This window comes from Oncorhynchus masou, chromosome 7 (assembly GCF_036934945.1).
Source record: "Oncorhynchus masou masou isolate Uvic2021 chromosome 7, UVic_Omas_1.1, whole genome shotgun sequence".
NCBI lineage: Eukaryota > Metazoa > Chordata > Actinopteri > Salmoniformes > Salmonidae > Oncorhynchus > Oncorhynchus masou.
The window spans coordinates 4,406,385-4,418,728 of NC_088218.1; the positions used below are offsets into that span (position 1 = coordinate 4,406,385).

Sequence of the window (12,344 nt, forward strand, 5' to 3'; positions counted from 1 at the left end):
ACACAGAATGTTTTTTTAAGAGATTCAAGGAATGACCAAGACCACCCACAGCAGCAGGTCACACCTCAGTGTAGTTACGTTGACTCCCAACAAAACATGAGACAGAAATGACATTGAGAAGAAATGCATGAATTCCTTGGCCCTGGTATTTCACAGGACTGTGTGTAGGAGTCTGCTATGGTAATAATCACAATAGAATCACCAAGTACATTGACACGAACCAGGAAGTTGACCTGGTGAACAACAGTAAACAGAATGTCCAGACAGGATATGTAGATGAAGAATTGTCTCATAATCCACATAGTATGAGTAGATGGGATTGTGACATGTGTTGATGAAGTCCTTTACGACTGATTGCATTTGTCTTGTGTTGTGTTAATGTACGTGGTGTTTTAGTTATGTCTTATCGAGATGGTATTCATTATTAAGCCTTTATTTGGGCATTTAAGCCTGGACATACAGTGTACTTAGGGTCTATAGGATCTGGTCAAAAGTAGTGGACTATATGGGACACAGCCTCACTGATTCTGTCAAAAGTAATGGACTATATGGGACACAGCCTCACTGATTCTGTCAAAAGTAGTGGACTATATGGGACACAGCCTCACTGATTCTGTCAAAAGTAGTGGACTATATGGGACACAGCCTCACTGATTCTGTCAAAAGTAGTGGACTATATGGGACACAGCCTCACTGATTCTGTCAAAAGTAATGGACTATATGGGACACAGCCTCACTGATTCTGTCAAAAGTAGTGGACTATATGGGACACAGCCTCACTGATTCTGTCAAAAGTAGTGGACTATATGGGACACAGCCTCACTGATTCTGTCAAAAGTAGTGGACTATATGGGACACAGCCTCACTGATTCTGTCAAAAGTAATGGACTATATGGGACACAGCCTCACTGATTCTGTCAAAAGTAGTGGACTATATGGGACACAGCCTCACTGATTCTGTCAAAAGTAATGGACTATATGGGACACAGCCTCACTGATTCTGTCAAAAGTAGTGGACTATATGGGACACAGCCTCACTGATTCTGTCAAAAGTAATGGACTATATGGGACACAGCCTCACTGATTCTGTCAAAAGTAGTGGACTATATGGGACACAGCCTCACTGATTCTGTCAAAAGATGTCAAACCAAGTCTTGAGAGGCTGTGCCAAAGCCTGTATCATTCATTACAGAACATATCTGTCCACCCTACTCTGTTTGCAATGTATTGGTCTATAGACTCACCACTGTTCAGTGTTACTAATGTATTGAAACTGTGCTTCAATAAATGTTTTGGACTTGTACCACAGCTGCCTTCTCTTACATCACAGATCAGCCTTACATACACATTTCACACTCCGTCTACCCACAGATGCACAGAATCCCAGAGATGGTGTGAAACTTCTAGAGAAGTAGAGCTCTCTGCATCTAACCAGGAAATGGACGTTGACACAGGAAACTGGTGGTCATGATTTCACATGGTGCATCTCTGAGGGAAGCCAGTATCAGATATGATTGGTTTCCAACCGTCTTAAGAGGCGAGCTGCACAGACTAGTGGCGAAATGAGAACAGAGTAGTGGAACGTAGGGAAAGTAGTTCAGACGAGTCCCTTTTCATTTACTAGGAAAGGAAGGGACTGACAGCTATTTGTCTGGTTTTAGAGTGGCGAAAGAGATTCTGTTTCCAGCAAACCCAGATGACAGTTATGACACCGCAGTGGTGGGTTGGATATTGGAATGAAGGAAGTGGTACGGAGTGATGCACCCTGGACCGTCACTGGCTTTAGCAATCATGGCATGTTTTCTGCAGAGATACTTCTGTGAAAGTCGCTGGGACAAGGAAGAAGGTACTTATCTTTATTATCAAACAATTGTATAAAACAACATTTCTAGATTTGACCAGGTAGATATTCCATGTGCATATAGACTTATCATATGCCGTCAGTATTAATTGCGTTATACATAGATCTGTGTGGAGTGAGAGATGTCTTTCTTGTGTGACACGTGTAGGTTTGAAGCCAGGCTCAGAGACGTACGGCTACAAAGCTTTCTCTGGGGAGGGGTTTGTCATGCAATGTACCAAACCACAGTCCGCCGGTCTCTGTGAGCGCCTCTACAACATCACAGCCAGCTCTGAGGAAGCTGATTGGTCCAAGGCCGAAGGGGAAACCAACAGAGACAGAGATGACGGGGCCGTGACAAGACGGGGGAACGCGCTCTGGTTCTCTACCGTTACTGCAAAGGACTCTGGGAAGTACACATGCCACACAGGGTAGGTAGTCTGTTGACGGTCTTTGGGTAGGCCCCTCTCTTTCACAGGGTAGGTCACCTGTATTGACTGTTAGGGTAGACCCCTCTCTCTGTTTCCACAGGGTAGGTAGTCTGTATTGACTCTGTTTGGGTAGATCCCTCTCTCTGTTTCCACAGGGTAGGTCACCTGTATTGACTGTTAGGGTAGGCCCCTCTCTCTGTTTCCACAGGGTAGGTAGTCTGTATTGACTCTGTTTGGGTAGACCCCTCTCTCTGTTTCCACAGGGTAGGTAGTCTGTATTGACTCTGTTAGGGTAGGCCCCTCTCTCTGTTTCACAGGGTAGGTAGTCTGTATTGACTCTGTTTGGGTAGGCCCCTCTCTTTCACAGGGTTGGTAGTCTGTATTGACTCTGTTAGGGTAGGCCCCTCTCTTTCACGGGGTTGGTAGTCTGTATTGACTCTGTTTGGGTAGGCCCCTCTCTCTGTTTTCACGGGGTAGGTAGTCTGTATTGACTCGGTTTGGGTAGATCCCTCTCTCTGTTTTCACGGGGTAGGTAGTCTGTATTGACTCTGTTTGGGTAGATCCCTCTCTCTGTTTTCACGGGGTAGGTAGTCTGTATTGACTCTGTTTGGGTAGACCCCTCTCTCTGTTTTCACGGGGTTGGTAGTCTGTATTGACTCTGTTAGGGTAGGCCCCTCTCTCTGTTTTCACAGGGTAGGTAGTCTGTATTGACTCTGTTAGGGTAGGCCCCTCTCTCTGTTTTCACGGGGTAGGTAGTCTGTATTGGCTCTGTTTGGGTAAGCCCCTCTCTCTGTTTTCACGGGGTAGGTAGTCTGTATTGGCTCTGTTTGGGTAAGCCCCTCTCTCTGTTTTCACGGGGTAGGTAGTCTGTATTGGCTCTGTTTGGGTAAGCCCCTCTCTCTGTTTTCACGGGGTAGGTAGTCTGTATTGACTCTGTTTGGGTAGATCCCTCTCTCTGTTTCACAGGGTAGGTAGTCTGTATTGACTCTGTTAGGGTATGCCCCTCTCTTTCACAGGGTTGGTAGTCTGTATTGACTCTGTTTGGGTAGGCCCCTCTCTCTGTTTTCACGGGGTAGGTAGTCTGTATTGGCTCTGTTTGGGTAAGCCCCTCTCTCTGTTTTCACGGGGTAGGTAGTCTGTATTGGCTCTGTTTGGGTAAGCCCCTCTCTCTGTTTTCACGGGGTAGGTAGTCTGTATTGGCTCTGTTTGGGTAAGCCCCTCTCTCTGTTTTCACGGGGTAGGTAGTCTGTATTGGCTCTGTTTGGGTAAGCCCCCTCTCTGTTTTCACAGGGTAGGTAGTCTGTATTGACTCTGTTTGGGTAGATCCCTCTCTCTGTTTCACAGGGTAGGTAGTCTGTATTGACTCTGTTAGGGTATGCCCCTCTCTTTCACAGGGTTGGTAGTCTGTATTGACTCTGTTTGGGTAGGCCCCTCTCTCTGTTTTCACGGGGTAGGTAGTCTGTATTGACTCTGTTTGGGTAGATCCCTCTCTCTGTTTCACAGGGTAGGTAGTCTGTATTGACTCTGTTAGGGTAGGCCCCTCTCTCTGTTTCACAGGGTAGGTAGTCTGTATTGGCTCTGTTTGGGTAGGCCCCTCTCTTTCACAGGGTTGGTAGTCTGTATTGACTCTGTTAGGGTATGCCCCTCTCTTTCACAGGGTTGGTAGTCTGTATTGACTCTGTTTGGGTAGGCCCCTCTCTCTGTTTTCACGGGGTAGGTAGTCTGTATTGACTCTGTTTGGGTAGATCCCTCTCTCTGTTTCACAGGGTAGGTAGTCTGTATTGACTCTGTTAGGGTAGGCCCCTCTCTCTGTTTCACAGGGTAGGTAGTCTGTATTGGCTCTGTTTGGGTAGGCCCCTCTCTCTGTTTTCACAGGGTAGGCAGTCTGTATTGACTCTGTTTGGGTAGGCCCCTCTCTCTGTTTCACAGGGTAGGTAGTCTGTATTGACTCTGGGTAGACCCCTCTCTCTGTTTCCACAGGGTAGGTAGTCTGTATTGGCTCTGTTTGGGTAGGCCCCTCTCTCTGTTTCCATAGGGTAGGTAGTCTGTATTGACTCTGTTTGGGTAAGCCCCTCTCTCTGTTTCCACAGGGTAGGAGTCTGTATTGACTCTGTTTGGGTAGGCCCCTCTCTCTGTTTCCACAGGGTAGGTAGTCTGTATTGACTCTGTTTGGGTAGGCCCCTCTCTCTGTTTCCACAGGGTAGGTAGTCTGTATTGACTCTGTTTGGATAGGCCCCTCTCTCTGTTTCCTGCCCTTTGATCAGAAGAAGTGAGAGAAGCTTTGGTGGAATGGACGGATGAAGTGAAGTAGTGTAACTCTCCAAAACATGCCACGTCATTACATGAATTCTCTTCAGGACCAAAACGCCTTCACAAAGACAGTACAAATTTGGTTCTTACTTTGAACAGTTTGCCTGGGTTCTATTTTGAAAAACAGTTTGCCTGTATTTGACCTTTCCAAGACACAATGTGTGAATGTGTGTTGTTTTTATCACAGTGGTATGGTGATCCATGTCTATGTGGAGGTGCTGGAGAGGGCCAGCCTGGGGTGCAGGGACACAGAGGAGAACAGAGTCACTCTGGTTCTGGGCAAAGGTGGCAGGATCCCATGCCCTGGGATCAAATGTCAGACACAGAGGTCAGAGGTCACATGGTACAAGGTGATTATTCCAGCAGATTTTTGGATGGATGAATGGATGGATGGTTGGGTGGATGGATTGATGGTTGAATGAATGAATGGATGGGTGGGTGGGTGGGTGGGTTAGTGGGTGGGTGGGTAGGTGGGTGGGTGGTTGGTTGGGTGTGTAGGTGGGTGGTTGGTTGGGTAGGTTGGTAGATAGGTAGGTGGGTAGGTGGATGGGTGGGTGAGTGGGTGGGTGGGTGGTTGGGTAGGTGGGTAGATGGGTAGGTGGGTAGGTGGGTAGATGGGTAGGTGGGTAGGTAGGTGGGTGGTTGGTTGGGTAGGTGGGTAGATGGGTAGGTGGGTGGTTGGTTGGGTAGATGGGTTTTTGGGTAGGTGGGTAGGTGGGTGGTTGGTTGTGTGGATGGGTGGGTGGGTGGGTGGGTGGGTGGGTGGTTGGTTGGGTGGGTGTGTAGGTGGGTGGGTGGTTGGTTGGGTAGGTGGGTGGTTAGTTGGGTAGGTGGGTAGGTGGGTGGTTGGTTGGGTGGGTGTGTAGGTGGGTGGGTGGTTGGGTGGGTAGATGGGTAGGTGTGTAGGTGGGTGGTTGGTTGGGTGGGTGTGTAGGTAGGTAGATGGGTAGGTGGGTGGTTGGTTGGGTGTGTAGGTAGGTAGATGGGTAGGTGGGTGGTTGGTTGGGTGGGTGTGTAGGTAGGTAGATGGGTAGGTGGGTGGTTGGTTGGGTGTGTAGGTAGGTAGATGGGTAGGTGGGTGGTTGGTTGGGTGGGTGTGTAGGTGGGTGGTTGGTTGGGTGGGTGGGTAGGTGGGTGGTTGGTTGGGTGGGTGTGTAGGTGGGTGGTTGGTTGGGTGGGTGTGTAGGTGGGTGGTTGGTTGGGTGGGTGTGTAGGTGGGTGGGTGGTTGGGTGGGTGTGTAGGTGGGTGGGTGTGTAGGTGTGTAGGTGGGTGGTTGGTTGGGTGTGTAGGTGGGTGGTTGGTTGGGTGTGTAGGTGGGTGGTTGGGTGGGTGGGTGGTTGGGTGGGTGTGTAGGTGGGTGGGTGTGTAGGTGTGTAGGTGGGTGGTTGGTTGGGTGTGTAGGTGGGTGGTTGGGTGGGTGGGTGGGTGTGTAGGTGGGTGGTTGGGTGGGTGGGTGTGTAGGTGGGTGGTTGGTTGGGTGGGTGTGTAGGTGGGTGGTTGGGTGGGTGGGTGTGTAGGTGGGTGGGTGTGTAGGTGGGTGGTTGGGTGGGTGGGTGGGTAGGTAGATGGGTAGGTGGGTGGTTGGTTAGGTGGGTGCGTAGGTGGGTGGTTGGTTGGGTGGGTGTGTGGGTGGTTGGTTGGGTGGGTGTGTAGGTGGGTGGGTGTCTGGGTGGGTGGGTGGTTGGGTGGGTGTGTAGGTGGGTGGTTGGTTGGGTGTGTAGGTGGGTGGGTGGGTGTGTAGGTGGGTGGTTGGGTGGGTGTGTAGGTGGGTTGTTGGGTGGGTGTGTAGGTGGGTGGTTGGTTGGGTGGGTGTGTAGGTGGGTGGTTGGGTGGGTGGGTGGGTGGGTGTGTAGGTGGGTGGGTGGGTGTGTAGGTGGGTGGTTGGGTGGGTGGGTAGATGGGTGGTATATTGATAGACGGCAGGTTTTACCTGATGTTTGTTTCTCTTCAGAATGTAATGATGGTATCATTCCACTGCATCTAAGACTTTACACAAACTCCTAACCTTTAGTAAACACAAGTACAAGCCTTACACACCCATGTGCCCGGTTACACACCTACTCACCTGTGACAGGTCAACACATGTATGGAATAAATAGACGAACGTACAAAGAAATGAACAAACGACTGAAACAGGCAAACAAGTGAATAATGGCTTTACATCATGGGTTTCTCTGCAGGACGCCAGGCCTGTGTGTGAGCTACAGGATAAGAGGACTATCTCTGTGGAAGACAGTTATACTCTTCTGCTGGGTACTGTCTATGTGATTGATGCTACAGTGTATTTCTGTGACTACACCTACGAAGACAACGGGATCCCCTGGACAGTCAGGAGATCTGTTAACGTCTCGGTCATACGTAAGTACGGGAGGACTGTCGCTGCAGGCTCTGCCTCCCAACACACACCACACAAGAGCGCTCAGATGAACGCACACCACACAAGCACGATCACATGCACGCACTTACGAATCGCACGCACACCACACATGCTCGTTCACATGCACGCACACATACTGTACACACACATTCTCGTAAATGTCACTTTTACCTCCACAGCCGCTGACACCAAAGACCCTCCACAGATTACTTATCCCCATGGCAACGAGGAGGGCGTGGAGCTGGGTGAGTGCAGAGCCTGAGGTTGAATGATTGATTTGATGATGGCAGGTGTATAGAGTATGATCATTGTGTTTCACCAGTTTATGGCTTAGTCCTAAATGGCAACTTATTCCCTATATAGTGCACTACTTTAGACCAGAGACTTATGGGGTAGTGCACTACTTTAGACCAGAGACTTATGGGGTAGTGCACTACTTTAGACCAGAGACTTATGGGGTAGTGCACTACTTTAGACCAGAGACCTATGGGGTAGTGCACTACTTTAGACCAGAGACCTATGTGGTAGTGCACTACTTTAGACCAGAGACCTATGGGGTAGTGCACTACTTTAGACCAGAGCCCTATGGGGTAGTGCACTACTTTAGACCAGAGACTTATGGGGTAGTGCACTACTTTAGACCAGAGACTTATGGGGTAGTGCACTACTTTAGACCAGAGACCTATGGGGTAGTGCACTACTTTAGACCAGAGACCTATGGGGTAGTGCACTACTTTAGACCAGAGACTTATGGGGTAGTGCACTACTTTAGACCAGAGACTTATGGGGTAGTGCACTACTTTAGACCAGAGACATATGGGGTAGTGCACTACTTTAGACCAGAGACCTATGGGGTAGTGCACTACTTTAGACCAGAGACCTATGTGGTAGTACACTACTTTAGACCAAAGCCCTATGAGGTAGTGCACTATATAGGTAATGGGGATGCAACCTAGTCCTTATATCAACCCTCTATTCCCCAGGGGAGCCTCATAATCTGAGCTGTCAGGCGCATTTTGGGTTCCAGAGGACCTTTGACCCAGTGGTCCAGTGGTGGATCAGTTCCCATAGCAACCATGAAGGCATGATGAAACTGATGGAGATGGAAGCACAGTGAGTTGGATCTAATTTTTGTTGTTGATGCTTGTCATGTATTATTGTATATTAAGCATTAACATTAATGAATGAATGATTCATTCATTAAACCTTTTTCAGTCAGGCACCTACCTATCATTAAAATAACAATGTGTATCACTGTAGGCTATGCCTACGTCCCAAAATGGCACCCTAGTCCCTACACAGTGCACAGTGTACTTTATAGGGAACAGGATGCCATTTGGGCAACAACCAAATCAAATTCAAATTTATTTATATAGCCCTTCCTACATCAGCTGATATCTCAAAGTGCTGTACAGAAACCCAGCCTAAAACCCCAAACATCAAGCAATACAGGTGTAGAAGCACGGTGGCTAGGAAAAACACCCTAGGAAGGCCAGAACCTAGGAAGAAACCTAGAGAGGAACCAGGCTATGTGGGGTGGCCAGTCCTCTTCTGGCTGTGCCGGGTGGAGATTATAACAGAACATGGCCAAGATGTTCAAATGTTCATAAATGACCAGCATGGTCAAATAATAATAATCACATTAGTTGTCAAGGGTGCAACAGGTCAGTACCTCAGGAGTAAATGTCAGTTGGCTTTTCATAGTCGACCAGAGGGTCACCTTCTGTTTTCTCTCCAGGCAGGTGTGGGAAAGGAGTATTGAAGAGTTTGAGTTCACGGTCACCAGGACAGCTCAAATCCCGGAGGTGACTCAGCTACACCTCGACTCCACCTTCACCTGTCTGGCCCAGAACTCTGTAGGCAACAGCAGCGCCACCATCAGGCTGACAAGGAAATCTGCAGGTACCAGAAGAATACTGATGGGGTGCATCTCAATCATCTCTCCTTTCTCCCCAAGTGTGCACTTGTTCACTTCCCTTCATGGATTTTGAATGAAATGACTGTTTTATGACAACTCCTTCTGGCACCTGCCTGGTCCAATCCAATGCTTTTCAATTTGTTGGCAGTAATGAACAAGTTCACACATCTAGAGGAAGTAGATGATTGGAACGCAGCCCTAGTCTCTCATTACATCTGATTTGGTTCTGGGTACCAAGGTTAGCCTACCACGAGTCAGATCCATTTTTCAGAGAACACTAGCAATGTATCTTTTTACTTAATAACCATATCTTGTCATACTGTTATCTGAGACAACAACGCTCCGATGTGTTATAATTAAACAATAATGCCCGAGGGGGTGTGGGTATGTGGCCAATAAACCACGGCTATGGGCTGTTCTTAAACACGACGCAATGTGGAGTGCCTGGACACAGCCTTTAGCCGTGGTATATTGGCAGTATATCACAAACCCCCCAGGTGCCTTACTGATATTATAAACTGGTTACCAACGTAGTTAGAGCAGCAAAAATACATGTTTTGTCATCTCTGTGGTATACGGCTGTCAGCCAATCAGCATTCAGGACTGGAACCACCCAGTTTATAATGTGTATGTTGTAATATTGTTTCAGTTTCCCGTGTGCTGGTGATAGTGTGTCCGGTGGTGTCTCTGCTGTTTGTAGCTGGGATTGGCATTACAGTGCACGTCTACTGGCTAGAGATCTCTATTCTCTACAGAATCTACGTCCCATACAAACAGACCACCACAGGTCAGAAACACATCTCTCACTCACTCACTCACTCACTCACTCACTCACTCACTCACTCACTCACTCACTCACTCACTCACTCACTCACACAGACAGACAGACAGACAGACAGACAGACAGACAGACAGACAGACAGACAGACAGACAGACAGACAGACAGACAGACAGACATACAGACAGACAGACAGACAGACAGACAGACAGACAGACAAGATAAGATATGAGGAAAACAAATCACAGGATATCTTAATTTTGGGTTTTCTCCTCCCACTCTTACCAAGTATCTATTGGTTGTTATATGGTGTCCATCTCCTCCACTCCCAATCTTACACACACATGAAAACACACACTGCCAGATAAAAGCTATCTAGCATCTAGGCAAACCTCAAATCTAACCATCAGGAAATGACTGTTTCAACTTGACTAGTTACAACCTCAAACCACACAGAAAGATGGCTGGGTGTTCTGGAAAAAAGCCAGTTGTTGTCAGTTCTTTGAAATTACGTCATAACTGTCCTAACTGGGGCGGCAGGGTAGCCTAGCGTTGGACTAGTAACCGGAAGGTTGCAAGTTCAAACCCCCGAGCTGACAAGGTACAAATCTGTTGTTCTGCCCCTGAACAGGCACTTAACCCACTGTTCCTAGGCCGTCATTGAAAATAAGAATTTGTTCTGAACTGACTTGCCTAGTTAAATAAAGGTACAATAAAATAAAAACTGTCATCACTGTCCTAACAACTGTCCTCACTGTCCTCACTGCCCTACCTGTCATCACTGTCCTAACAACTGTGATCACTGTCATCACTGTCATCACTGTCCTCCCTGTCATCACTGTCCTAAAATGTGATCACTGTCATCACTGTGATCACTGTCCTAACTGTCATCACTGCCCTAAATGTGAACACTGTCATCACTGTCATCACTGTCCTAACTGTCATCACTGCCCTAAATGTGAACACTGTCCTTACTGTCCTATCTGTCATCGCTGTCCTAACTGTCATCACTGCCCTAAATGTGAACACTGTCATCACTGTCCTTACTGTCATCACTGCCCTAAATGTGAACACTGTCCTATCTGTCATCACTGTCCTATCTGTCATCACTGTCCTATCTGTCATCACTGTCCTAACTGTCATCACTGTGATAACTGTCATCACTGCCATAACTGTCCTAACTGTCATCACTGTCCTGTCATCACTGCCCTAAATGTGAACACTGTCATCACTGTCCTAACTGTCATCACTGCCATAACTGTCCTAACTGTCATCACTGCCCTACATGTGATCACTGTCCTAACTGTCATCACATCTGTCATCACTGTCTAACTAACTGTCATCACTGTCACTGTCATCACTGTGTCCTTACTGTCATCACTGTCCTATCTGTCATCACTGTCCTAACTGTCATCACTGTGATAACTGTCATCACTGCCATAACTGTCCTAACTGTCATCACTGTCCTGTCATCACTGCCCTAAATGTGAACACTGTCATCACTGTCCTATCTGTCATCACTGTCCTAACTGTCATCACTGTCCTGTCATCACTGTCCTTACTGTCATCACTGCCCTAAATGTGAACACTGTCATTACTGTCATCACTGTCCTATCTGTCATCACTGTCCTATCTGTCATCACTGTCCTAACTTTCATCACTATCCTAACTGTGATCACTGTCCTAACTGTCATCACTGCCCTAACTGTGAACACTATCCTTACTGTCATCACTGTCCTAACTGTGAACACTGTCATCACTGTCCTTACTGTGATCACTGTCCTAACTGTCCTAACTGTGTTCACTATCCTAACTGTGATCACTGTCCTAACTGTCATCACTGTCCTGTGATCACTGTCCTAACTGTCATCACTGTCCTGTGATCACTGTCCTAACTGTCATCACTGTCATCACTGTGATCACTGTCCTAACTGTCATCACTGTCCTAACTGTGATCACTGTCCTAACTGTCATCACTGTGATCACTGCCCTAACTGTCATCACTGTCCTAACTGTCATCACTGCCATAACTGTCCTAACTGTCATCACTGCCCTACATGTGATCACTGTCCTAGCTGTCATCACTGCCCTAAATGTGAACACTGTCATCACTGTCCTTACTGTCATCACTGTCCTTACTGTCATCACTGTCCTATCTGTCATCACTGTCCTAACTGTCATCACTGTGATAACTGTCATCACTGCCATAACTGTCCTAACTGTCATCACTGTCCTGTCATCACTGCCCTAAATGTGAACACTGTCATCACTGTCCTATCTGTCATCACTGTCCTAACTGTCATCACTGTCCTGTCATCACTGTCCTTACTGTCATCACTGCCCTAAATGTGAACACTGTCATTACTGTCATCACTGTCCTATCTGTCATCACTGTCCTATCTGTCATCACTGTCCTAACTTTCATCACTATCCTAACTGTGATCACTGTCCTAACTGTCATCACTGCCCTAACTGTGAACACTGTCCTTACTGTCATCACTGTCCTAACTGTGAACACTGTCATCACTGTCCTTACTGTGATCACTGTCCTAACTGTCCTAACTGTGTTCACTATCCTAACTGTGATCACTGTCCTAACTGTCATCACTGTCCTGTGATCACTGTCATCACTGTGATCACTGTCCTAACTGTCATCACTGTCCTAACTGTGATCACTGTCCTAACTGT

General features: G+C 47.5%; 1 protein-coding gene across 1 annotated transcript in view; it reads left to right on the plus strand.

Moving 5' to 3' along the window:
- The first annotated feature begins 43 nt into the window (after positions 1–43).
- The window catches only part of LOC135543129 (interleukin-18 receptor accessory protein-like), a 28,442-nt gene continuing 16,141 nt past the window's right edge, over positions 44–12,344 (plus strand). Inside the window, 8 exon segments of the mRNA XM_064970205.1 lie at positions 44–1,846; positions 2,010–2,271; positions 4,769–4,931; positions 6,763–6,940; positions 7,139–7,204; positions 7,943–8,072; positions 8,698–8,861; positions 9,527–9,664. Of these exon segments, the coding sequence (XP_064826277.1) occupies positions 1,759–1,846; positions 2,010–2,271; positions 4,769–4,931; positions 6,763–6,940; positions 7,139–7,204; positions 7,943–8,072; positions 8,698–8,861; positions 9,527–9,664 (1,189 nt within the window). The 5' untranslated portion in view covers positions 44–1,758.